At 36.7% G+C, this 27,458-nt stretch overlaps 1 protein-coding gene across 5 annotated transcripts; it reads right to left on the bottom strand.

Moving 5' to 3' along the window:
• Positions 1-1,247: 1,247 nt before the first annotated feature.
• wdsub1 (WD repeat, sterile alpha motif and U-box domain containing 1) lies at positions 1,248-26,707 on the bottom strand. 5 transcript variants are annotated; one of them, NM_001077769.1, is given in 13 exon segments: positions 1,248-1,380; positions 1,427-2,067; positions 5,056-5,190; positions 9,451-9,630; positions 13,602-13,631; positions 13,911-13,925; positions 16,057-16,163; positions 16,235-16,275; positions 16,411-16,444; positions 19,973-20,066; positions 20,297-20,386; positions 22,075-22,262; positions 25,870-26,316. In NM_001077769.1, coding segments are annotated over 12 exon segments (1,464 nt in total). In that variant the 5' UTR covers positions 26,268-26,316; the 3' UTR covers positions 1,248-1,380; positions 1,427-1,915.
• Positions 26,708-27,458: the final 751 nt, after the last annotated feature.

The following is a 27,458-nucleotide window of genomic DNA, read 5'->3' as shown; positions in this document are numbered from 1 at the left end:
ATTGGCTTATTACTGGCAAACAAGGACTAAAAAAAGAAGGATGGTACACCTCTGCTTCTGTACACTGTATGAAACATCTATGGCAAATCTGTTGAGAATCAAAGGGTCCTCAGCTCCACCACTGGTGAAAGTAAAACACCCATGAAGTGATGTCATCGCTATAAGACATTACAACTTCACCTAGGATATGAAAACAATGTGATGTGTACTTTAAAACAGATCACACTCTTGTTTTCATAGGCTTTTCTATACATGTCAATTGTTCTGCTGGCAGGGATGGGGGGCAGGGCTGTGTTTACGGGTCACTCAACCAAAGTTGCAAGCTGATTTCAGGCAACAGGAGGCAGATCTGGTAGCCGCAGCAGCAGAACTCACTGAGTTAAAAGTTATTCTACCGCTGATATAATTTTAGAAGCATTGTTTAAGGTTAAAAACTTGCATAGTGCTGCTTTAAAACGCACATGCACTTGTGCAGTCATGGGTGTGTGCTGGTCTGAAAACGAGGTGTGTTGAGGCGCATTGCTGACGTGCTATTTTAAGGCATAAAACCAGATGGATAACTACCTCGATTTGGTCAACAACAGTGATGGATCCCTAACAACCCATTCACATGGGGCGTCAGCGCTTTCCATTCACTTTGAATAGGTGACGTCAAGCATTGCTGAACTGAATAGTGGACCTGTTGGCGCTGCGTCAGGAGTGTTGCTCGCTGCAGAAGTTGGGAATTTCCAAAGACTTTAGAATACACAAGACGTGTTCAGGGGAGGGGTTCAGAGTTTCTACAGATTTTGTGTGTTTTAAACATTTAGAAATGAAACTAAAGACACAGTTGTTGTTTAATTGTATTGGTGATTCCTAATATGAAATTTATGCGTAAGTTTGGCAAGCAATTTTTGAGAATTTGATGTTTTCCTATGCAAACAGAATGCCTGAACATAGAAAGTACACATACCCAGAGGTGTTTCAAAGATGGTTGCCGAGTAAAGCGACTTACCTTAAGAGACTTTGGAGTTTCAACTTTTCAAGCACCAACAGAAGCGTCAGCCAATCAGATTGCTTAATGCAAATATCCCGAATCAGACAGCAGCTGATTGCGGACTAATGTCATTGGCTGACTCTGCTGTGATGATCGCATCAGCCCCAACTTCAGAAACGCTCTCCGTCAAGCGTTGACGCTGAAGCCCCGTGTGAATCGGACGCAAGCATTTGTTCTAAATTAGTTGAAATAAATGAATCTCCAAATCAAAACATATTAGATATATTTTATTGCTCTATGTTCATCTAACCATGCCCTTATGTACAGTAATATACATACAGTTCTTTAGTAAAGCCATCTAACTGGTTACAAGATGCATCTACTTGATATATATATATATATATATATATATATATATATATATATATATATATATATATATATATATATAGCCTTATTTGTAAAGCCTTTTGATTAACAGTTCAATAATGACTGAATGCAGTAAGACTGAATGGATCTCACCTTCATTCAGACCCGTGACTCATGAAGGGAGATGGAGGACAGCTGCAGCAGAATCATAATTATAGTGTTTGCGTAGCACATAAATACGCCAACGAACCGTCCGCTACTGAGCAGAGAGGGCATGATAAACATTTATTATGATGTTTAAGGCCACTCGACACTGCTGTGTTATGATGATGAATGTATACGTGACAGGCCTCTGGTCACGTTGCTGTTGGAGGCCGGAGCTAAATCTAATAAGAGTCCAGATCTGAGACATTACGTAGCCCGTTTAGTTTAAGTGCTAAATCTACAGCATGCTAATGTCTGAATTGATCTCATATATAGTGTCCCGAGGCGATCCAGTTCTGGAGTGAATTCTTGTCAGGGTCTTTAGTCGTACTAACCTGACAGATCTGCGGTCAGCATTATCTGAAATCACTGAGAAGTGCTCCATCTGAATATGGCCATTTTGAGTGTGCGGTTGGGGGTCAGAAGGGTGGTCTGCAGGGGCAGGTTTGTCATTGGACTCGTGCGGTTCTTTGTGCTGATCCAGGCCTCAATGGCCTCTCGTTCATACGAGTAACCGTCTGTAAGCAGAAAACAACAGAAATCTAGTAAGCCATTCATCTATAAAATGCACCAGTCTCTATTTTCATGTTCCTAGTGACTATTTTTAAGATACTAGTATTCATTTCAGTAAATACTCGCACCTATTATTACCACTGATTATTTACATACTAGTACATTTTGAAAATATGATAGCACATATTTGTTATTTACTCACTATTATTTATAAAATAGTTTAGTAATGAGTCATTAAATATATCATTATATTTATTCATTCGCCTTAGTTCCTTTATTCATCAGAAGTCACCACAGCAGAATCAACCACCAACTCATACAGCATATGTTGTACACAGTTGATGCTTCCAGCTGCAACATAGTACCAGGAAAAACACCCATACACACTCATTTCACACACATACACTATGGCCAATTTAGCTTACCCAATTCACCTATGGCTCTTGTCTTTGGACTGTGGGGAAAACCGGAGCACCAGGAGGAAACCCATGCCAACATAGAGAGAACATGCAAACTCCACACAGAAATGCCAACTGACCCAGCTGGGAGTCAAACCAGCAACCTTCTTACTGTGAGGCGACAGTGCTAACCACTGAGCCACTGTTTCGCCATAATATTTATTAGATGCTGGTATTTACTGATTTGTTACTAGTACTTAATTAAATAGTGATGAGTATTTTCCCATAGATGTCTATGATGATCTGTCACTTTTAACAAATTTGTATTCCAACTGTAGAGTAGTACATAGTTTTTAATATACTAGTAGTTGGTCATATAATGCTAGTACTTAATTTTTAAATACTATTACCTATTATTAGATACTTTTGCACGTTTTTAAGTACAAATGCACACAATATATTAAATAGATAGTAGTTTTTGTTTTTTAGATATTGGTATTTGATTCATATTTAATAGATACTAGAAGTTTAGATGAGCTTCAGTTAAAGGTGCAGTAAGTAAGTTTGACACCCAGTGGTTAAACTAGGTATTGCATTCCTGGATCAAAACAAATGCAAGCGCAGATTGCCAGATTGAGGACCAACAGGAGGAAGTCTGACAATTGAACCTAAAAGCTGATTTAAGTCATGTTCTAGATAAAAAGCAACGACACGCCATAGAAGGAATATTTCCCATATTAAGTTTTTGCTCTAACTATCTCCCCGAATTGATATGTTAGAAACGGCTTCAATTTCTTGCAGCTGCACAACAGGATAAACTGATCACCTCAGGTACACCTCATGTGCTTTATTCAGTGTTAAATGCTAACAATGTAAGTTTGAATGCCATTTTACATGACATTCATTGCTGTACTACTGAAAGCAGCAGCAGATCGTTCACCTCAGGTCTTGAAAATAAAATAAATAGTTTGAAATTGAACTTTAGAACTGTGAAATAACGCAAACCAACACATAGTGATTCAGCATGTACATTTAATCATGTTAAAGAGGTTGAATATATATTAATTAAATTAGAAACAGTACCATTTTGTGAGTGAGTGCATATTCTGTGCTTCTGTAATTAAATTTCTGTCATGTTTTGTCTGGTGCAAACAGCCAGATTGATAATCAATGCAAATCTCATCACGAGACTGTTGTTAGGACAAGGGGTTACAAAGTAACCTGTTCGCCTAATGTTTACGTTCGTAACATTTGAATTATTTGCTAATTAATAACCTCATGTGGAACTCTGAATCAGCATCTCATTTGGGAGTTTGCTACTGTCCACCGGAGGTCGCATTTCTGTCATGGACGCATGCCTTGAGAGCCTTTCTAAATGAAAGACTGAAATACACGTTTTTCCACCAAAGCAAAAAGGGTGCTGCAATATAATAGGCTAAACTAGGCAAAGACCGTGTTTCAGCAAGAAAAACACATTTTTAAAGCAGAATAACTGAATTCGGCACTGTTTTTCAGATAGTGTTCACTTGGCATGTTTCTTTAATATTTGCAAACAAATGGTATTTTTATGCTTTAGAAGAGTCAAAAACTTGCATACAGCACCTTTAAACTGATACTAACACGTATTAATTAGTTAGTAGTTAATTAGATTTACAATATACCTTATTCCAAATGTCAGATAACAGATGATACTCACAATAATTACTAAAGATACTGGTATACAATAAAGTAGTACCAGAACTTAGTAAATAAATGGGAACCAGAAGCCAATCAATAAGTATTAGTATCTAATAAATAAGAACTAGTACAGTGACCTACTGAACAAACACTATTACGTAATAATTAAAAACTATTATCTGTTTAAGTGTGAGTTTCTAAATTGAAATATCAGCATCTGAAGATTAAATACTTATCAATTTAACTAGTTAAGAACAGTTGACATTTCTGTCAGAGAATCCCATAGATGTCTAAAAACGTCAATTCAATTTGGATAAATTTAAATAACAAAAATAAACACTTACTATAAATAGAACAGTTTTTAATCAATATTGAAAAGAATGTAATTAGTATCTGCTGTATTGATTGGGTACTGGTAACTAACAAAAAAAAAGTACTAATATTGAATAAGTACCATTATGTAATGCATAAAGGCTACTAGTACTAAATAAAGTTATTCATAATATATATAATATATTAATTATTACTTTTAGAAATTAGTGCCTAAAGAATAAACACTAGTAGAAAATAATGAACTAGTATTTAAATGAAAAGGTACACTGTAAAAAATGCTAGGTTGCACACAATTTAATTGTGTTGAGACTACTTGAAAGAATCAAGTTAACTTAATTGTTTCATGTTCAATCCACTTAAATATGCAAAAACTAATAAGTTGTCCCCCCAAAAAACTCCAGAATTCTGTTGTTTGAGCTCATTTTTAGTGAGTCTTGAACAAACAGCAAGTGTTATTTTTTGGGTGTATTAGCATCTTAAAAAATGCATACTAGTATATTTAATTGATTAAATGTTAAGTTATGGCAAGCACTTTTAACATTTAAAGTTAATACATCTGGAGAGGAGCAGGTGAAGACTTCTCACCAGCAGCGATCACAGGGTCCTTCATGATCTCACGTGTGATTGGACAGAGAAACTCGTCAGGAGTGCCGTTATAGACAGGCACCATCTTCAACTCCTCAATCTTCTTCATGACTTTACTCCGCAGACCCAGAGACTCTGAGTGAACACAACAACACTTCAACACCAGCCGATCACTCAAGTACAAAGATCAATACATCCGTGCTAACAGTAGAGCCGTTTCCAAGTGTCTCTCTCTTCACCTTTTCTACAATGACAGAACACTTCAGACATTTGGAATTTATTTTTTCCTCAAACTGGAATAACACAAATGTTTAATTTACAGGAAAAATTCTTAAATGTGATTCTGTTGTTTAACCCTTGCGTGTATTGTTCAGATTTACGACTGTTTTGTTATGTTCGGGGCTGTTTTTGCCCCATTCACTTGCATCATAATGACATTTTTTTTTAACTGCACGCCATGACACCATATAATCATGCATTCTTCATTGTTGGTGGTTTTCTCTGTTAGAAGAGGTCAAATGTGTCATTTTTACTGATGATCATCAGTTGTCAGCATTAACTCTTTAGATAAGCCTGTGAAAAAACGTTTCTGGCTTTTATATGGAGTGAAACATCACATCACATCACATTACAGAGTATGTGTGTGTGTGTGTGTGTGTGCGCGCATGCACATAAATACACTTATGTTTACTATGTTCTGAGAGCTGGACTGCTTATTTTGATTCTCAGATATATCAAGGTAAGTTTGCAAAAGATCTCTTACACACACACACACACACACACACACACACACACACACACACACACACACACACACACACACACACACACACACACACACACACACACACACACACACACACACACAACTCCATATTTAAGGCAGAAACTAAGCTGTTTTGCACTGCAAATAATGATCAACAACTAGAATTAAAATGAGGAAACCAGCGACAATCAAGAATGCATGCTTGTATAGTGTCATTATAATGGAAGTCAATGGGGCAAAAACAGCCCTGAACAGAATGTAAGGGCAGTCAATTTGCCCAGAGTGTATTGTTGATTTTTTTTTCCCAAAATATGTGTCAAAATGACATTAGTCACCAAAAATCATTCCATTAGCTAAAACACAGAGAAAGCTGTGACTAAATGAATACTCAAAATCACCCCAGAGCGGATGTTAACATCCCCAACAGTACATAAAAGTTAAAAGATTGTTACATTTTTTTTAAAACGCTAACATTTTGTGCTTTAGCTCAAGATGCTAATTTTAAACCAGGTACCACGTGGCTTCATATTCATTCAATCATTACTCGGCTTAGTCTCTATTTCAGAAGTCAACACAGCAGAATGAACCACCAACTATTCTGGGATATGTTTTACACAGCGGATGCCCTTCCGACTGCAACCAAGTACTGGGAAACACCCATACACAGTCAAACACACACGCAACTACGGCCAATTTAGTTTATTCAATTCAACCAAAGCGCATGTCTTTGGACTATGGGGGAAACCAGAGCACCCAGAGAAAACCTACATGAACACGGGGTGAACATGCAAACTCCTCACAAAAATGCCAACTGGCCCATCCAAGACTCGAACCAACAACTTTCTTGCTGTGAGGTAACATTGCTGACCGCTGATGCCATGTGATGGGTTGATTAGAAATGTACATTGATGAGCAGTTGGACAGGTGTACCTAATAAATTGGCCAGTGAATGTACAAACTGTTTTTAGAGAGCCTGATTTTGTATTATTCAAAAGAGTTCTATTTTGATCCACTATTGTGGATGGCACTATTACAGAACTGTATGTGGTGTGGTCAGTGCCAAGTCAAAATGACTGAAAACCAAAGGGTTCAACATGTAAAACTGTTGGCATGGTTTAACTCTGGTGCTCACATAAAAAGACAAGTCTTATTAACAGATTTTTTTTCTCTTATAACACCTGTCACTATAGTTTAGCCTTACCATTTCAGCCACCAAAAATGACCTGCATCAGACTGTACAGCATTAATTGGACACATTGGATTGGCTTCACAGTGGACAGCGGAGGAATCAAGTCAAGTCATGTCTGTTCAAACGTCACATCGAATGAAACAGGCTAATGTTACTGTCGTGGCACGTTGGACAGTGATTGCTTTTATTTTTGGAAGTGCACATCGGGAAAGGATTTCTTATGTAAATAGCTGCTGGTTTTTAGGACTGAAGCAGAAATAATCAGCTTAAATGCACACAAACTCTCCTCTGGACAGCAAAACAGACAAGTGCTTTATATAACTCAACAAATCCCGTGTTTACATTCCCCACAATCTCTAGGATTAGTTCTTATTTTGGCCACTTTCCATTATTTTTCCTCAAAACTCAATCAAGATTTGCTGTTAGGTAATGTATACACAGGAAAATCCATGTGGGATTTATATAATTCTGCATGACATCGGCACAATTCTGAAGTTAAGGTCATTCCTGCACTATTATTATATTGTGATACATGTCTGAGGCACTATACTGTATTTACACTACCAGACAAAATTCTTATTGTCAATTCCAGTTGTAAGAGCAAAAAATAATAACTTAACTTCTAGTTGACCATTTGGAAAAGTGGCAGAAGGTAGATTTAACTGATGAATCTATTCAACTGCATCTCAATCATCACAAATACTGCAGACCTATTGGTACCCGCATCGACCAAAGATGCTCATAGAAATCTGTCAAGTTTGGTGAAAGAAAAATCATGGTTTGGGGTTCCATTCAGTATGGGGGCGTGTGAGACATCAAAAATCCACATCAAAAATCATGAAAGCAAAAAAGGTCAAGGTGCTCCAGGATTGGCCAGCCTAATCACCAGATATGAACATTACTGAGCAAGTCTGAGGTATGATGAAGGAGAAGGCATTAAAGATGAATCCAAAGAATCTTGATGAACTGTAGGAGTCCTGCAAGAACACTTTCTTTGTCATTCCAGATGACTTTATTGATAATTTATTTGAGTTACTGCAGACATGTATGGGTCCAGTCCTCCAAGCTCATAAGAGTCATCCACAATATTATTTTTTTTTCACTGCAGCATGACTTTATACTCTACACTGTACATTATTTCTGTTAAGTGACATGACTTTTGTCTAAGCAAAGTAAGACCTTATTGTCCAAATTAAATAATTAAAAATCAACACATGATCATATTTTATTTTGCTAAAATAAGTGTAATCTAGAGGCCTTTGCCACTTCTGATACTAAATGATCAAATAGAAGTCAAGTTATTATTTGGTGTTTCTAAAACTTGTATAGGCGATAAGACTTTTGTCAGGTAAAGCCAGAGAAAAAGAAAAGATGGATAAGCCAAAATATTATGAACACATCACAAAAACATCCGCAAGACAGAATTTTAAGTTTTGGTCAAACTTTTGTAAATTACCAAAAATGTAATGCTACTTTTAGTAATAGTATTTGGTACTCAGAAATGGTCTGTGTTATTAATGCTGATTTTGCGGTAAGGAGTTGCAAAAACGTTTGGTAACACTTTAGCAACTATTAACTTTTATTACCTGCCTATTAAGATCTTATTCTACATCTCTAATCCTACCCAATACATAAACCCAACTACTAGCTTCTGCAGCAGCTAATTAATGGTTTATCGCGCTAATAGTCTTAATTAGTTAATAGCGTGACTTGTACATTCAAATGCCACCACACATTCATATTGAAAAGAGCCAGGGAAAGTTTGTAAACAAGCAAGCTGTTATTAAGATTCAGCCACATGCTTTGACCAGCGTTGTCATGGAAACCCCCTAAACCACTGAAAGGCTCCTAAAACACTGCTTTCATCAGCGAGCATTCAAAAAAATGCTTTACGAAGGGGTGATTGACCTGAAGAAGAAATGCAGACGAAGGTAATCACACTCTCTCTGTCCAATGTCTCATAATACACTATGAAATACAATGAAGCTAATCAGTTTTCCTTTGTTTTAAGCTCTGAAGTGATGCTTTCAAATGAATGAAAGAGGCTTGGGCTCAGCTGTTCAGCAGTCAGCCTGAGATTGCCATTGTGGAAGGAAGAGGCTCCTCACATAAAATGGTTATATTTTGCTCAAATATACAGTATCGAGCTCATTCTGCAATGCTCTTATTTCAGATTCATTTGTCTATGTGGAAAAGATTGGGAATAATAAACTTAAGTAATCACTCAAACTACTGACAAACAATTGAGTTTGTGACCATGCATAAAAATAATGCAAGTTAGCATCATCAAGCAGCAAAATAATAAGCCATTTTTATGACTAAAAATAAATAAAATCAATAGAAGTGTTTGTAACAGCAAATAAGGTTCCAATGGCTCTTATGTGAAAGAATAAGGTGAATGCAGCAAGACATGAACAGAAAACACACTGAATGATTTTACCAATGTGCAAGTCAGAGCTGAGTGTCTCCTTGCTGAGAGAGAGTAGCTCTTCTCCATCGATGTTATTGGATTTAAATGCGTCAGTCACGGCCTCCAGCCCCTCCTCTCGTAACCATGCCAACACCTCTTCCTCAGACCATTCGCTCACCATCAGTCTGGAGTGACCACAAGCCTTCCTGCCTGAGAGACAGAATCACCAGCGTATGGGTCAATGACACAATACTCTCCTACCCATTAAAAATGAGTCAGAGCAGAACAATAGATCACATCTGATTTACATGCATTAATAAATTAATGAGATTTGTAATACATAAATACTATAAAGTAGGGCTGTGCAATATGAAGATTTCAGCCTGATCTCATGAGGAAACGTAAAGATTTTTTTTCAGTTTAGTGGCTAATTTGTATGAGTTTAGTCATATGAAAATGTGGATTCTAAAGAGGAGGCGTGGCACCAAAGCCCACCCCTAAACCTAACCATCATTAGGAGATAAGCAAACTGTACGAATAAGATTGTATGATTTCAGGATTTCATATGAATTAGACACTTAATCAAAAGGTTCCGAATTGCAGTGAGCTTGTGTTGGATGATATATATAATATGGGTAAAATAAAAAATCTATCATTTTATATTATGCTTTATAGTTTAATTTGTGGTATCACAAAATACATTGTTTCAAGAGTTCACATTATGTATTGCTTGATACTAATAGCAGGTTTGGCATGCTGTCCCAGAAAAGAACCCTGAGCTTAGAGATAATTGAACCCAGGGTTCCCGCCTGGTCAATGAGCATGTAAGGGGGTACGAGATCAGGTAGTTCTCGAGAGGTCCCCCTGGTAAAGCCTGATTTATACTTTCGCATGGCGCCACGTCAAGGACCTCCGCTGACTGCATGCACACCTCACGAAATGGATATGAGGCTTTTATACTTGATGCGTTCACTGTAGAGTTATTCTTTAAAACGACAAGGGGCGGTCAAAACAAGCTGACCGTAAAATCAGTCGGATAAACAGAAGTAGGAAGTTTTCAGATCTGTCATATCATTAATATCTTTTAAGATTTTTAAACGAATGATTTTTATACATTATTTTAATGATTATAAAGACTTTTATAACCATTCAAGATTTTCAAATCGAATTTTAACGCATCAGGATAGATGTTTTTTTTTTTTTTTTTTTAGATGTAGCCCATTTCACAATTGACACATTACTGTCTGGCTAGTTTGTCCTCTACTGATATGCTCCACCAATAAAGCTTAATAAAGGGCATCAGTATATTGTAAACCAACAGGTTCAAAAATTCCTTTCCAGTTATCAAAGAAATTATTTGTTCCTTAATTATAGTTTTTTTTTTCTTTTACTATTTAATTATTTTTTTAAAAATTGTAATGTATACATCAGTGTAAAACCTATGAATTGTGGAAAAACATTCTGTAATTGTGTAACTAGGTCTCCACTTTTGCCATGGCCTCTTTTGGCTTTAACAGAGCTATGCTTCAGTTTTTTCCAAACTTTTAAACAAACACTTTCTTCCTATTACACGGCTGTTGCATTTTCTAGACAAGAATTACTGGTCATCTAGTTATCCCTATGATCATGCATAGATGGATCATAAAGATGTGTGTACAGTTGTATTGCTTCAGACAAAATCTCTTCAAAGTGATTCATCTTCAACTCAAAACAAACATGGCATGGCGCGAACTCTTCGCTCGAGTCTTAAAAAAAAATTCTTCACTTATGGTAAAAAAAAAAGTTCATAATTTATATCAGTGCAATATTACACACCATTACATGGATACAGACAGAAACATGAATAACAGCATGGTGGGAATGATTCATTTTATTTTTATGTTGGTCCTGTAATCATTAGTTTTTGAAAAAGTGTTTTAGATTTAATATTTATTTTAATATACATATATAAATTTTTAAATCAAACATTTGTCCAGAAGTTCTAAATAAAAGCAAGAAATATGATCATATACGAGTACATTTCTTGTTGTGAAGATGATGTACTTTAACTGCAGACTGTCAGCTTTAATTTGAGGGTGTTTACAGCCAAATCAGGTGAACGGTGTAGGAATTACAACAGATTGCATATGTGCCTCCCACTTGTTAAGGGTCCAAAAAAGTAACTGGACAATTGGCTTCTAAGATGTTTATTAACCTTTATTAATAATGGTCTTAAAGAGATAGTTCACACACAAAAAAAGAAAATAAACTTATAAATTGTTCCAAACTTTTCTGAATTGTATTTGTTGAACAATTTTATGAATATAATCTTTTTGAATTTTTTCTGTTGACTGTTAAACACAAAATAATATATTTTTTCTGAAGAAACTGGTAGCATCTGACATTCATATAATGACATTTGTTTTTAAATGGAGGTCAAATACAGTATCCTATGTGCAAAAAAAAAACTAGTTGAGGATGAGTAAACAGTGACAAATTTTATTTATGGCAGAATTATGATAATATTTCAATTATTTAACTATTCCAAAGGCATTTCAAAAACGTCAATGCGAACAGTATTTTTAATTTAATATTTTTTTTCAAACATCTTTGAAGTCAAAGTTCTTTTCTGCATCATAACCACTCCAATATCTCACGAGAAGTGCATTATCAAAACGAATCATATGAATTAAACAGAAGCGGAAGAGTAAATTCATATTAAGACTGCAGGTCAAGGCTTCTCTCGCTGCGTCGGATGCATAAATCATGAGCTGGAGTGTTCTACAGCGTGTATCCGCTCAGGATGCAGTCAGATCATTTGCAGTACTTTGACTTCCTAGCGTGTGTGTGAGCTGTTATGTTGGTATTCATAATGCAGATCTCATCAGATTTCCTCAGTGTGAGCTGATGAAGTGAAGTGTGTGTGTGTGCGTGTATTTGGACCGAAGGCTGCAGCTGTGCTTCTTCACCCCAGAGAAAGCCCTTCTGAAGGCCGAGAGAAGAATACAGCTCATTCTCATCCTGTTTCAGTATTCAGGCTGATACTACACCTCTCCTGTGTCTCTGACTCACAGCGACTAATTACTGAGCATGGTCAGCAGTATTACACACACACACACACACACACACACACACACACACACACACACACACACACACACACACACACACTGTACGTGTCTGCAGATACTAGGGTTAGAAGAACCATAAACCCCCCCCCCTCAATTATTTCACGGCTAGATGGCGCATATTCACAACAAACAAAGGCATAGTTTGACGTTGTGATAGAGTTTGGAATCATAAGAGTTGTCGTCTTTATTACAGCCAACACAAATAATGTTCATAGATGAGCTAAAGTATTCAAATACTCAAGGCTGATTTACACTTTTGCTTCAAGCACACACGTATGGTCCTGCACAACCTTTGCCGTGGCTGATGCGCACCTCTCAAAAATTGTAACTACGAGAGAACGAGAGAATTTAACTTCAACAGAGTGTAAAAATATTGAGGGTTCTGTGGGTCTTGTTTATCAAATCTGATCTTTAATTTTTATTTTCTATTGGATTCAAGTCAGGTGATTGGCTGGGCCATTCTACAGCTTGATTTTCTTTCTCTGAAAGCATTTGATTTTTCCTTGGCTGTGTTTTGGATCACTGTCTCGCTGAAATGTCCACCCTGGTTTGATCTTCATCATCCTGGTAATGTAGATGTTGGAGTGAAGCAACTGATATTAAAGTACACTAATGAAGGGCAGAAGGTTGCTGAAGAATTATTGAGAGATTTCAGCTGGTGTCTGGGCTTTCAATGGATTTCCACACCTCCCTTTCTTCATGCGTTCAATATTTTTTTCCTGCGTCATTTTATTTAATTACAAATAACTTAATTTGTAAACTAATTAGATTGTTTTTTGTTTTTGCATTTATGAATTTCTTTGGTTGTTACCAACATCCGGGGAAAAACTCAGGTCAACAGCACCTTTGGAAATAGGTTTAGGTGATGTGTTCAATACATATTTTCCTGCTGTACGTATTTTAATGAAAAAAGTTTACATATAGTGCCTTTTTTATATTTTTTCACTAAAAATGACTGCTATTATTATTACTTTGTGGGGAAAAAAAACACATTCTGCTTAATGACAATAATATATTTCTGAAGATCTTTGAGTTTCTGTGTAAATGATATGACGACAGCTTTTCACTTACCTTCGGTGTTTGAAAATGCAGCTTTTTCATCTGCAAAGTGGAACAGGAGAAGCATAACTGATCATTATGGTTTAGTTATGACCCCTTACACTGTGTTTGTATTCTACTGATTGAATCTTTTTAGCAGAAAACACAAGCTTTAGCAATGTAACAATACCATACAAACACTGATCAATTATAAAGTGCTTGTTTGTTGAGGGTTTTTTTTATTCCGTCCTGAAAGTAACCCAATATTTGCATATTGTTGGCTAGTTACAGCCAAAACAAACATGAAAAACTGGTAACACACACACACACACACACACTCACCAGGAAGAGATTTGCCTTCGGTTTCAGTAATCAGCAGGAATCAACATGAAAGAAAGGGAAAAATAAAAAATTGATGAGCTAAGAATCAGCACTATTTTCATTAGAGCAAATAAAAGAAAATATAAAGGAAAAAAATTATATATATGGGTAGCATGATCCCCTTAAAGCAGGAAGTTGCTGATTTTTGTACCGGCTGGGTCAGTTGGTATTTCTGTGTGGAGTTTGCATGTTCTCCCCATGTTCACAAGGGTTTCCTCAGAGTGCTCCGGTTTCGAAGACATGCGCTATAGGTGAATTAGGTAAGCTAAATTGTCCGCAGTGCATGTGTGTGTGTGAGAATGAGTATGTATGGGTGTTTTCCAGTGATGGGTTGCAGCATGAAGGACACCCGCTACGTAAAACATATGCTGCATAAGTTGGCAGTTCATTCCACTTTGGTGATCCCAGATTAGGGCCGTGCACAGGGGGGTGGCCTGGTGGCTAGAGCCACTGCCCCTCTGCCCTCATTGGCTGAGATGCCCTTCACAGGAAACACTTGCCCAAAATCCCCCCCGTATTTGTTTTATTTGTTTTATTTGAGATCATTTATCATTCATATTTTTCTTTAGACCTGTAATGAACTCCAGCATCTGACAGATTGATTAGCTGTAAGCTCTAGAACGGTTATCTGAAACGTTGACATACAGTTTTATGCCTGGATTTCATAAATAGCCTTGCATATACGAACACAGACTGTATTTGAAATATTTGGAAGTCATTCGCGTTTTCCTCCTGTAGAAAAATGTATTTAGTGGCTTAATGTGTTACAACAGTGTTTTTAAAAGACTAAACACTTTATTGATATAGGGCGTACTCACACTATGCCTCGAACCGGATCAAAGCACTCAGATATTACACCGAACAAATCAGCCACTTTTGACGCTCATAAACAATCATAAAGTCCTCGTGCTGCAGGAATTAGGAGGTTTGCTGAAGGTGCGCAGCTGTCGTGCAGTGAGGGGTTTGCGTATTTAATAAACTACAGCAGTTCCCTTAAAAGTCACGTCTCCCTTTCAGTTTCGGGCATTGGCGTGTTTTGAACTCTCACACAAGTGTACCGTGCCAAAGCCCAAGTGAACCATGCTGAGCCCGATTCAGCGCACTCACACTTCTCAATCTGGGAAACGGGCCTGGGCACAGTACGGATAGCATAGTGTGAGTAGGCCTATAGTGTACAACCAAGCACAAGTGGTCGGAACACAAGCGAGTCGCAAGTAATGAAGTATTAATTGATTCTCCTAAAGATAAGTGTGTCTTTAGCTCCACTCACGCTCTGCCTCTTTGCCCTTATTTGGTTACCCCCAGTTGGAGCGATGACGCACGAACAAAATGGGGCCGGTTGGCCACACCCACTTGCAGCATTATATGCGCTTATAAGAAACCTATGGGTGACGTCACGGATACTACGTCCATACCTTTTACAGTCTATGGACTGAATGTTTTCTGGTATTGTTTGGTTTAAATGATTTTACAATCATTTAATCTCTACTAAACTAATTACAGAAATAAAACAAATAAAACCTTGTCCAGAACACAGAGACAATTTACTCTAAAACAACCATATTTTATAAAAGGGTACTTCAGAATAGGAGTGATCCATATTTATATAAACTAGGGCTGCGCGATATTGGGAGAATCTAATATAGCGATATATTGCAAGTCTGTGATGAATATTGCAATATGAATACAATTTCACCAGATGACTTGAATATATATTTGGAAAGGTTGTGTAATTGTTGGGACTGGGATGATTTAGTTGATGTGTACGTCTGCATAAAATCTAATAAATAAAGTAAAAGCCTAGTTAAATACAATAAAGAAAAAAGTTACAATCGCTAGCTATCTATCTAGCATTTCTTTATTAAGGTTACTAATGGAGCAATCCTAACAGTCATAGGCCTCTAAATCATGTGAAAACTGTACATTATATTCCTCAACATTGATATATAATAGACTCAACATTGCATATCTTGCAACGTGACTACTGCCATCGTTTACATTGCGATATCGATGCTGAACCAAAAAATTGTGCAGCCTTACTATAAACTCTACAACGCAATGCATTTTGAATATGATTTGAAGGCTCAGTTGTGTGTTAGTAACTCACCCTGTGCACTGCTGCCTTCCTCCATCCTCCAGATATTGACGCTTTTGTCCATGGAGCCTGTGGCGATGAGAGGGGCCGTGGGGGAAAATGCACAGGCAGTCACATACCTACCCAAAAAGAGTGATCAGTAACTTATACTGAGAGTTTTAACCCTTAATAATCAACACTCCGAACTCACCTGTCATGCTGGTGAAGTGTGTAAAGTAAGACGCCTTCATCCTGCAAAGGAGAAGTCATTATTATTTTTAATGTAAACCTTATGCTAATGACATCCAAGCGGGCTGAGCTGTCAATCCTCTTTTATTTTTGTTGGTTGGACAGAAATATGTGATGATGAATATGAATGAGACTCACAGCTTGATACACGGTGACGGTCTTATCCACTGATCTGTGGGGAAAGAGAAAGTGACATTTAAAAGGCGTTGAGTCAGACAGGCTCTCTGTGGCCTTTATGTGCAGTAAAATCGAGAGTCTGTCTGTCTGCTGACACACAGCGGATGAACAATCCATTTCATCAGAGTGTGTTATTTAGCAAAAAGACGTCAGCAGCACCGCCGCGCATTCATCGTTTGTGCTTCACACTGCTGACGTCTGTGACGGCAGAGCACCACCCAGCGGAAAACAGAGGAACTGCGAGCTAGAGTTTGGTGGCGTTTTCTGGATAAAATTAGAAGGATAGTTCACCCAAAAATGAAAATTCTCCCCATTTACTCAGCCTCAAGTAGTTCCAAACCTTTAGCAATTACTTTATTATGTTGAACACAAAAGTATTGACTTTTATTGTAGGAAAAACAAATACTAACAACAACAATTATCCATAAAAAACAAAAAAAGTCAGTGGTTACAGGTTTCCAGCTTTTTTCAGGATTTCTTCTTTGGCGTTTAGCAGAACAAAAAGGCTTATAAAGATTTGAAATAAGGGCGAGTAAATTATGACAATTTTCATTTTTGGGTGAACTATCACGCTACTAAAGTTCAATAGGTTGATAGATTGTCTTAAGAAACTATTTTTGTTGTGCTGGTTGAAAGTCTCTTTACATTCTGATAGCAATCATTAAATTATATATTTAGATGTTTTTTTTTTGTATATTGATTGGAAAGTGTAGAACCAAGAAAAGTTTGTCCGAATCAAAACATTTGGCCTGAACATTACAATGGGCTGTAAAACCTCCCTATCAAAATATGCATTTACCTCTGCGCATCCAGCTCATACAGAAAGGATTGCATCATACTGTAGTTTTCTACAATTATAAGGTATAACATACTACAATACACCACATCTTACTGTAGTAAAACTAAAATATACTACAGTATTTTTTACAGTTGAGTTTATTAGTTACAACACACAACAGTTGTTATTCAATTAAATTGCTGAATTTTGCAGAAAGGTGACAAGTTTGTATGCCCAGTCATTTGGCTGATAAATGGACAAAAGTAGATTAGGCATAGGAGTCAATTAAAATATTTACGGATAGTAACGGATGGTCTATTTTTAATTTACTTTTAGGGTTCTTGTACATACAAGCCCCTATTTTACAGAATAGAGAGTGTTACTGCAAATTGGTGGTCTATGGAGGACGAAACCTGCAAACTTTAAAAAATAAATATGCAATAAATGAAATAAATCCATAAATTCCTGCATAAATAAAATAAAAAATAAATAAAATAAATATGCAAATACATAAATAAATACATAATACAAAAATTCCTGCATGAATAAATATATAAACAATTAATGGTGCGGGCATGTAAACAATTAAATAAATTACACAAAAGTTGAGGAATAGGAAAATGCTCAACTGAAACTTAATTTGTTCCCCTTTCAAACCTTTATTCAGTCTTGAATGTAGTTTCGTATTTACTTTTCCTCAGGTCAACATGATAATAAACAGGTGCCTATCAATCATCAGAAGGTGGTTTTTAATGCCATCATTGGTTGGTCGTTAGAAAAGTTTTGCACTCGATTTTTTGAATGGCTTCTGATGATTGACATATCTCATTAGCAAGTTGACCTGAGGAAAAGTAAATACGTAACTACTTTCAAGAATTAATAAACATTTGAAAGGGGAGAAAAATAAACTTTTAGTTTAGCATTTTTAAATCCCCCCAACATTACTGTAATTTATTTAATCATCTAACCTCCCACACCATTAATTATTTATTCAGGAATTTGTGGATTTTTATATACATTTACTTTTTTATTTGTATATTTGTGCATTTATTTATTTATTTTTTGCAGGTTTTGTCCTTCATATTGTTCATGTGTTGATGCTAAAGAGTAGATCTGTAGACCAGATATTTGCATTTAGCATGTGTGTTCACACAGCTTTTATTTATTTTTCCCATCACTGGTGAAATTGTATGCTGTTTCTTCCTTAAGGCATGTTTTAGGAACAGGTTTTAGGGCAGCACTTTCAAGCTACTGGTCTGACAATGGAAAAAAACAGCATTGTTTTGGCCTTGGTGCTTAAGTCTAGTTCTGTAATGTAATTATCTGTTTTCATCCACACATTTGTATGCCATTTTGGAATACTGCATTAAAAATGCTTAACGGAAATAGAAAGATGCTGCAAAAATGAGTTGTTTTTTTTTATTTGATAAGAAATAAATGTGCCTAAACTATAATGGAAACACATTTACTAAATAAATACCAGCATGCGCATCAAAAAAGTCATGTTATTTTGTTTTAACAGATCATGTTAACAGATCATGTTGTAACAAGTGTATGGAATGGTATTAATGAATAAGCAAGTGGACCGACCACATTGCAAAACATCTGAATTGTTGTTTCAAGAAATCACACTTAGCTGATGATTGATTATAAAGCTTGTTTGTCAAGCTGTTCAGGAGAGAGCCCTGAGCTCATAAGATCCTCGTGCCCCTGGCTCCCTCCCATTTGCAAGAGGGGAGTTTGAGCTCAGGTAGATCTCGAGAACTCCCCTGCTGTATTAGCTAATGAACAGATAGTGATTGCTCTTAAGAGATAACTACTTACTAGGAACATGTCTATGGTGCAGATTTGGATTAGTCAATTAACTTAAGTTGAATGTTTTTGGATGGTGGGAGGAAACCGGGAAACCTGGGGGAAACCCACATGAGCCCGGGGAGAATGCGTAAGCTCCGCACAGAAACGTTGGCTGGCTTGGTAAGGACAAGAACCAGTGACATTCTTGCTGTGAGGCAACAGTGCTAACCACTGGGCCATCATGCCACCCATCTAGGAAAGGAGGAGGAGGAGTAGGGGTGGAAGGGGAGATTCTTCAAAACAAAGATGGCAGTTATATGGAACTTAGGGTATTTATAGTGGCTTAGGAATCGTCTGATTGGTAAATCATTAGTTGAATAAAGCGGGGGCAGCTGCAAGCAATCATAAGCATGTGATCCTCATGAAATGAGTTTATAAATAAACTTCACTTTGGTCATTCTAATATCTCTTAGCCAAAGTCCATTATCAAAAAAAGTGGTTTAACATTATTACCTCCCAGAACTGCCTTTAGTGTCTGTGCTCCCAAAAGTTAATTAGTTTCATCTTTATTTTCTGAGGCACAAGTAGTTTATTATACAAGTAAGAAGACCCACAGTGGCTTTTTCAAATGCAGCAAATTCCAGTTTACTTTTAATATGTGGCACCAGTATAATCAGAAAGTGATGCTTACTTCACAAATGTTTGATGCGATATTTCAGTTTTGCCCAGAAGTTAAATTCGCTGACAGGTTGAACAAACCATTTCAAACACTGAGAAAAGAGGTGTAATGTATATTATTCAATGACTTTCTTTTTTATTTCTTTAAATGGATTGCAAGAGATATCTGAAACTAAATTAGGATCCAATAAAAAAATAGCATTAATTGGGTACTTTAACTTAAAGATGATGTTACTTTAGAGTTCCTGCAGTGTACATGTGTTTAATACTGACCCTGACACCAGCATCTGTCCATCAGGAGAGTAAGCACAGGACAGAACCGGAGCAGACTGTCCTGTCAGAGTGTGAGCGAGCTGCATCTTAATGCCTGTGGATCAGCATGCATCATTAAATCAAACACACACACACACACACACACACACACACACACACACACACACACACACACACACACACACACACACACACACACACACACACACACAAACACACAAACACACACAAACACACACAAACACAAACAAACACAAACACGCTACAAACAAAGATAAAGAAGGAAAAGGAGACACAGGTGGGTAGGGTATAAGGTGATGCTACCTGCAGAAGGCAAAAGAGAAACAATCCATATCTTCAGCAGACTGTCCTGTCCACATGAGGCCAGTCGAAACTGAACACAGCCATCTGTGCCTGGTAAAGACAGACAGAGAGTTCATCTTTAACTTTTATTAACAAATGATTCATCCTTAGAAGGGAAAGCCATGTGGAAATGATTTTGCAGACTGCCACAGCTACAGGTCAAAGTCATAAGTTTATTCTGAAAGAGACTTTTTATGCTGAAAGTTTAAATTTACTCATTATAATATGCTGATTTGATTCTCAAGAAACATTAAATTGCTGCTTAATATTTCTGAGTAATTGAAGAGATGCAGTACCTGACAAAAGTCTTGTCATCTATCCAAGTTTTAGAACAATAAATAATAACTTGACTTCTAATTGATCTAGTTTGGTCACCAAAGTTGACTAATTTCTGTGAGAATCTTGGATCCATGCAGGCTCCAATAGGTCTGCTGCAGTATTTGTGATGATTGGGATGCAGTTCAATAGATGATTCATCAACCTGGAAAAATCTACCTTCTGCCACTTTTCCAAATGATCAACAAGAAGTCAAGTTACTATTTTTGGCTTTTAGAACTGGGATTGACAAGACTTTTGTCAGGTAGTCTATATACGTTTTCAAGATTCTTTTGAAACAAATAACATTTATGTTAAATAAGAATCTAATTTTAACAAGGATCAAACTAGACTAGCATTGATTTAGGTTAAAGGCTTACCTGGTGAATAAACAATACATTTGTAATGCAAATGAATAAAACATACATAAACCAAACTTTTTAACAGCAGCATACGTTTGAGCCATTTAAGATGACTACATATTTACAAAATGAATAACCAATCAGCAGTCAGAAGTATATGAAAAACAATGTGACTTACGTACATCCTTATAAAATTACTTGAGTAAAAGTGTTAAACTAGTAATGTTAAAATTGTACAGGTAAAATAAATAAATTTGTATCTATAAAATTGTACAGGTACAAACTGTACAATTGTAAAATAAATGTACAGGTAAATAAATAAATAAAATGGCTGGTTTTGTAGTGTTAAATTATTGGAGTCAATAAAAGAAATAAAGAAATTATTTACTTAAAAATAAATGTTCTGCCATTTACTCACCCTTCAGCAAAGGAATGTTTCACGCTTGTAATTAAGAAGTTAACCCTGCTTTTTACCCTCTAAAATGGAGTTTTCATTGCTTTTGTGCCAAATGTGTGTGTTGTGAAATGACGCAGTATGTAAATAACAATTACATACCTCATTTTCGCATGCGTTTTAGCTACGGAAATGCTGTGTATCTTAAATAAACAGGTGTTTGAGTTTATGAAAAGAAAATGTCAAATAGTGATGAAAAAAATGTGTTCATTTACATTTCAATAAATATTAAAATAATGGACTATTATTCATTAATAAACACTTCATGACATTTGGTAATATAAAAAGCTTGCAGGCTGCGTTTATCATATCAGAGATCACCGACATCACAAATACAGTATGCAAATCAGCAAACAGTTTAAAAATGTAATGTGTGAATATACAGGATTACTTAATAACTTCTGATATATTTATAAGCAGTGTGAAATGTGAAGCAGGACAAAACCCATTATTGTGTTCATATGGGTTTCAGAATTATACACAATTAACTTTGAGTGTGAAACCCTTTCAGATTTAATTTTTGATACTCAAAAAAAAAAAGAATTTTTTAGAAAGATTTTCAGCGTTGATGAAATCAAATGGCAGAATCAGAATCCAGAAAATCCTACCCTTCATCATCTTAGGAGCAAACTGAGCACAGGAGACCCCCAGGTCATGGGCATTCTTCTCCGCATGAAGATGATTCATGTTCAGGTCCCACAGACGCAGGTCACCGTATGTGGAGCCGGTGATGAACATCTGACCACAGGGAGTGAAAGAGCAGGCCACTATACTGGTGTCATTCACCACACCGGTCCTGAACACCACCAAACACAACAAATGTCAATCAGAGTGAAAGAAGTCTCATTTCATGCAAAACAACACTCAACTCTTTTTGAGTACTTATTCAACAAATGTCTAAATTTGTTTTTAATCTTACATTTTATGATTTAATTTTAGTTACAGTTTCTATAATATACAGTATACAGTCATTTGAAAAGAATTAGGACATGGTGAAATTACCTGGGTATTTTTTGTAATAATTAAATATATGGACATTTAATCTTAATAATGAGAGATTAAAGCAACTATTAACAATTAGCAACAATTAAAAGTGAAGAAAAGACTTTAAGATGTTCTTAATGTGTAATTCTATAAAATGCATATTCTAATTGAGGAAAAGGTTGGGACACCCTACCTCCAAAAGCTATTGTTATGTCCTTTAGCTGAAATAACAGTCTAAGGAAATAGCATCCCACTGTTGTTTGAAGGGTTTCTTGCATGTAGAGCCCATTTAAAGTCATCACACTGCATATTCATTGGATTAGCGTCTGGGCTTTGACTATGCCATTTCAGGTCTCTCCATTTTAGCAGTTATCAACCAGTCCTTAACTGATAAGTTTTAGGTCAGGTGTGTTTAGGTAACAGGGTGCACAACTCCAGTGTCCTACAGATTTTAGCTACAATTTGTCTTAACACACCTGCAAGAATGTTTCTAGAAAGCCTAGTAAGAGCTTGATTAGCCAACCCAGGTGTGTCTGATTGGGGTTGTAGCTAAACTTTGCAGGACACCGGCCCTCCAGGACAGAGTTTGGGCACCCCTGTTTTAGGTCATTGTCATGTTGCATGGTCCAGCTTTGCTTCAGCTCTCATTTTTTTCTCATGCGTTCCTCAACACCCTCTGATACATTGTAGAATTCATGGTGGATTCTATGATGGTGATCTAACCAAGTCCCTCTACAGAATAGCAGCTCCAAACCATGACACGCCCACCTCCATAATTCACAGTTGGTATGACTTTTAATGAAACGCTGTCCTTGGTTTACTCCAAGCATTCTTTTCTGGTGTCCAAATAATTCAATTTTGAACTCATCTGTCAAAAGAACATTATTCCAGAAGTTCTGGACTTTGTCAACATTCTCTCTGGCAAACTTCAGTCTGGCCTTGACGTTTCCCTTAGAGAGCAAAGGTTTCCTTCTTGCACACCTCACAAGCCATGCAACGCTCTGGATATATATATATTTTTTTGATAATTTCTGGACTGTTTCAAGTAAAGGTACATCCCGATAAAGGAATAAAAGGACAATCTTAACTTCCATTTCATGGGAACCCTAAACTTGTGCAGTTTCTTTCTGATTGTAGAGGCAAGCTCTTTCACATTAACAGTAGCTAGGTGCGGTGATGGCATTTTAGGGTTTTTGGAGATCTCTTTAAGCATCTTGGGGTCTGCTCTCTTGCTGGGATGATCAGACCTGGGGTCCATTCTTTGTACCTTGCTTAAATGATCCAAGATGATTTGACAGATCCTAGATCTTTTGATCTTGAAAACTGATCTCTGGCTAATTTGGTTTTTCAAACAAGTTCGCGAATCAGATTAAAATGTCTGGATGAATTGATCTGAGATCGCTGCGTGTGTGAAGGACTGATCTATCGATCCTCAAAATCATAATCAGCATTGCAATTATTGGCTGACAGCACAGCAGCTTAATGACATCATCTGATTAATATTTAATTATCCATGTGAGCAAAATTACATAAAATAATAACTTTCCACCTTTATTGTGGGCTACAGGCTTTATACTGTACTTTCATGTGTCAAGAGTATTTAGCTATTTATTTAGTTTTAAATTTTAGATCAGATTTTCTTTACTATAGTAGCCTGGGCCTATTTTAGTTTCTTAATCGGCATAAAAACAATGTAATTCATTTTGCATGAAAAAGCATTTTGATATCAGTAAAGATGTCAGCAACTTTTGCAAATAATTAAATCACCTGCATATTAGCTGTTAAAACATGTGCATGACTGCATAAGTTATTTTTCCTTTATAAAAACAAACAAACAAAAAAAACAGTTGAATATTAAGCATGTCTATTATTTTACAGAAATTGTACTAAAGCTGGATTGGTACCTTTAAATAGTACGCATTTGTATCAAAAAAATCCATTATAATAAATGTTCTCTTTGATCCCCTAGGGGAGAACCACCCCGTTGTTGCACTTTTATTTACTAAGTTTTATTTATATATTTTTTTTAACTTATATGTATATAAACATAAATATTATCAATTATTTAATATTAAATATTATTTAATATTAAATATTATAAATGTGTATATATATATATATATATATATATATATATATATATATATATATATATATATATATATATATATATACACATATATATATATAAACTTTTTTTTTTTACTATTTTTCCCTAAGTGTATATAATCTACAGGTTACTACTGTAAGAAAATATCAGCATTCGGTACATACTATCAGTATTACCTTTGCTTGAAATGCACTGATCTAATCCCCTTTATATGTAATAAGCTTGCTCTCGAGCAGGTTTGAGCTACCACAATCGTTGCTATGACAACAACTCTTGGATGAGTTTTGAAGAACTAAATGATCCTGGATCGTGTCAGATTGTCAATACCCAAATCCAGCTAATTGAGTAATCCACGAACGAAGAACGGGCCCAGAGTAACAGTCTACTAATCATGTGCACCTGGTGTAATACACCTGCGTGTGATTTGAGCCTTTTAAGACGGAATAAATGTGAGGGTGTTTTTACTTTATTTCCTTAGTTTAAGAACATACATATCTTAGATTTAACTGTTCATATTACTTTAATCTCTCAGAATTGTTAACACTAAGATTAAAAATTCACGTTGTATTCACAAATGGTACAAAATACACAGGTGTTCATATGGTGTCCTAATATTTTCACATGACAAAAACTAATCTGAATCTGAACTGAATTAATACTAAACTGACTTGAACTAAAGGACATGTTTTAAAACAGCTTTAAAGCATTAAATCTGTTATTTTCCAGATTTATTACAGTAAAACTGAATCTGTCTATATGGCATAGATAGAAATAAAAATGATTGACAGGTAATTAATAACTCATTTTCTTGTCGGCTTAGTCCCTTTATTAATGCGGGGTCGCTACAGCGGAATGAACCGCCAACTTATCCAGCACATTTTTTACGTAGCGGATGCCCTTTCAGCCGCAACCCATCTCTGGGAAACATCCACACACATTCACACGCACACACACACACACTCATACACTACGGACAATTTAGCCTACCCAATTCACCTGTACCGCATGTCTTTGGACTGTGGGGAAAACCCACGTGAACGCAGGGAGAACATGAAAACTCCACACAGAAACGCCAACTGAGCCGAGGATCGAACCAGCGACCTTCTTGCTGTAAGGCAACAGCAAGACGGTCACTGGGTCGCTGAGTCGCCATTGACAGGTAATGTCAGCAATATTTAAAAATAAAGCAAAGCAGTTTAGACATAAAAATTAATACCAGGCAGTAATAAAAAGTTACAAATCATTTATCTATTTTAACTATTAACTAATATGATTATTTAAAAATCACAAATAAGCATACGAAGTGTACCTGCGCAACGTCCTGGAGGTAAAATCCCACAACGCGATGGAGCCGTCGGAGCCTCCGGACACCAGGTGAGAGGAGTCAGGGGAGAAGGCGCACACCCGCACCGGACTGCGGCCCGGATGCTCCAGGACGGCCTCGATCTCCCCGGTGTCCATCGACCACACCATCGTCGTGGCATCAGTGGAGCAGGAGGCCAGGTACTGTCCGCAGGCGCTGAAGCAGCAGCAGTGGACGCCGTAGCCGTGTCCGGACAGCGGGGAGAAGGGCAGCTCGCTGAAGTCTCGGCTGGAGTAAACACAGATGCTCTTGTCCGCGGAGCAGGTCGCCAGCAGGTCGCCGGAGAAAGCGACGCAATTTACATCGTCCCGGTGACTTTGTAAAGTGCAAATAAGAGACACCATGTTGATGTGTCCTCGTCTGTTCCCTTTAATTAAACGCAGGAAGAGGAAGTCTCTCACATAACGGGGTGGGAAACCACAACAATTCGCAATTGACCTTAGTATTTCTTAAACAGACTATAAACCAAGACGCGTTTTTTGTTACCTTTAGTTACTTTACAAACTTAATTCTCAAGTTAAAATTGACGCCGTGAAAAACGCTGTGTTATAACACCTAATTCGGGTCATACCTTATTACAATATTACATATATTTTAATAAAATTATCCGTTTATCGTGTTTATTTAACTAGTGATACTTCTAGATATGTGTATTGTATTTCCGTTGTTGACGTTATAATGTAAGATATACTGTATGTAATGTGTAAGTTATATAATAATGTTTGAAGCCAACGTACCTCTTGCGAACACTTCCCGGTTATGTCACGTGACTTTCATATAGACCACGTGGTTTTGTTTACTGTGGCGCTTTCTGGTATCGGTTTAACAAAATGTGTATTTGCTTATTAAATGTGGACCCATATTCGACCCATATGCACTTATTTGTACTAAGTAAATTAGATGGTAATAATTCTAAATCACAATATACACTAACCGGACACTTTATTAGGTACACCTTACTATCACCAGGTTGGACCCACTTTTGAGTTCAGAACTGCAATCCTTCGTGGCATATTCAACAAGGTACTGGAAACATTCCTCAGAAATTTTGTCCCATATTGACATGAGAGCATCACGCAGTTGCTGTAGATTGTCAGCTGCACATCCATGATGCGAATCTCCCGTTCCACCACATCCTAAAAATTATCTATTGGATGGAGCTCTGGTGACTGTGGAGGCCATTTGAGTACAGTGTCTCAGTAGCCCCTTTCACACAGTGATACCGGTAAATATCCGGAAAATTTCCGGAACGACTTTACCGGTATATTCAAAAAGGACCTGTTCACACATACAACCTTTCCGGAAAATTGCCGGTAATTTTCCGGAAAGGTCTGTATGTGTGAAAGGGGCTAGTGTCATGTTCAGGAAATCAGTCTGAGATGATTCACACTTTATGACATGGTGCGTTATCCTGCAGGAGGTAGTGATTAGACGACTGTGGTCATCAAGGGATGGGCATGGTTAGCAACAATTCTCAGGTTGGCTGTGGTGTTGACACAATGCTTGGTACTAATGGAGCCTAAATATGCCAAGAA

The sequence above is a fragment of the Danio rerio genome, chromosome 6, assembly GCF_052040795.2.
Source record: "Danio rerio strain M-AB ecotype USA chromosome 6, GRCz13ab, whole genome shotgun sequence".
NCBI lineage: Eukaryota > Metazoa > Chordata > Actinopteri > Cypriniformes > Danionidae > Danio > Danio rerio.
This window is presented reverse-complemented; position numbering and strand designations above follow the sequence as displayed.

Excerpts from the sequence above, each read along its gene's own strand:
- wdsub1 (XM_087256120.1), bottom strand. The coding sequence starts at position 26,267 with ATGGTGTCTCTTATTTGCACTTTACAAAGTCACCGGGACGATGTAAAT. Across the intron at positions 16,276-16,410 it reads CCGTCACCGTGTATCAAGCT|GATGAAGGCGTCTTACTTTA; the intron begins GTGAGTCTCATT and ends TCTCCTTTGCAG. Across the intron at positions 13,659-16,056 it reads GGAAGGCAGCAGTGCACAGG|TTATGCTTCTCCTGTTCCAC; the intron begins GTGAGTTACTAA and ends CATAATGATCAG.